At 80.0% G+C, this 1,425-nt stretch overlaps 1 protein-coding gene across 1 annotated transcript; it reads right to left on the bottom strand.

The window, feature by feature from the left end:
• Positions 1-9: 9 nt before the first annotated feature.
• EMIHUDRAFT_124805 (hypothetical protein) lies at positions 10-1,425 on the bottom strand (the record flags this gene model as incomplete). Its single annotated transcript, XM_005762692.1, has 1 exon — positions 10-1,425. A coding segment is annotated over one exon (1,416 nt), but the record flags the coding sequence as incomplete, so codon positions are not given.

Raw genomic sequence — 1,425 nt, forward strand, 5'->3', positions numbered from 1 at the left:
GGCGGAGACGGTGACGCAGATGAAGGAGGTGCCGACGGTGACGCGGACGGAGGCGATGGCGACGGCGACGCGGAAGGAGGCGACGGCGACGACGATGCGGACGACGGCGGCGTTGACGGCGGCGGCGACGACGGCGAGGCGGACGGCGGCGGCGGCGAGGGCGAGGCCGACGGCGGCGGCGGCGACGGTGAGGCGGACGGAGGAGGTGGCGTCGGTGACGCGGACGGAGGCGGTGGCGACGGCGACGCCGAAGGAGGCGGCGGCGACGGCGAGGTGGACGACGGCGGCGTTGACGGTGGCGGCGGCGAGGGCGAGGCGGACGGCGGCGGCGGCGAGGGCGAGGCGGACGGCGGCGGCGGAGACGGTGAGGCGGACGGCGGCGGGGGAGACGGTGAGGCGGACGGCGGCGGTGGCGAGGGCGAGGCGGACGGCGGCGGCGGAGACGGTGAGGCAGATGGAGGAGGTGGCGACGGCGGCGGCGGCGAGGGCGAGGCGGACGGCGGCGGCGGCGAGGGCGAGGCGGACGGCGGCGGCGGAGACGGTGAGGCAGATGGAGGAGGTGGCGACGGTGAGGCGGAAGGAGGCGGTGGCGAGGGCGAGGCGGAAGGAGGCGGCGGCGAGGGCGAGGCGGACGGCGGCGGCGTTGACGGTGGCGGCGGCGAGGGCGAGGCGGACGGCGGCGGCGGCGAGGGCGAGGCGGACGGCGGCGGCGGAGACGGTGAGGCAGATGGAGGAGGTGGCGACGGTGAGGCGGAGGGAGGCGGTGGCGAGGGCGAGGCGGAAGGAGGCGGCGGCGAGGGTGAGGCGGACGGCGGCGGCGTTGACGGTGGCGGCGGCGAGGGCGAGGCGGACGGCGGCGGCGGAGATGGTGAGGCGGATGGAGGAGGTGGCGACGGTGAGGCGGAGGGAGGCGGCGGCGAGGGCGAGGCGGACGGCGGCGGTGGCGAGGGCGAGGCGGACGGCGGCGGCGGAGACGGTGAGGCGGATGGAGGAGGTGGCGACGGTGGCGGCGGCGAGGGCGAGGCGGACGGCGGCGGCGGCGAGGGCGAGGCGGACGGCGGCGGCGGAGACGGTGGCGGCGGCGAGGGCGAGGCGGACGGCGGCGGCGGCGAGGGCGAGGCGGACGGCGGCGGCGGAGACGGTGAGGCAGATGGAGGAGGTGGCGACGGTGAGGCGGAGGGAGGCGGTGGCGACGGTGAGGCGGATGGAGGAGGTGGCGAGGGCGAGGCGGAAGGAGGCGGCGGCGAGGGCGAGGCGGACGGCGGCGGCGTTGACGGTGGCGGCGGCGAGGGCGAGGCTGACGGCGGCGGCGGCGAGGGCGAGGCGGACGGCGGCGGCGGAGACGGTGAGGCAGATGGAGGAGGTGGCGACGGTGAGGCGGAGGGAGGCGGTGGCGAGGGCGAGGCGGAAGGAGGCGGTGCGAGG

Source organism: Emiliania huxleyi (assembly GCF_000372725.1).
Source record: "Emiliania huxleyi CCMP1516 unplaced genomic scaffold EMIHUscaffold_6680, whole genome shotgun sequence".
Classification (NCBI taxonomy): Eukaryota; Haptophyta; order Isochrysidales; family Noelaerhabdaceae; genus Emiliania; species Emiliania huxleyi.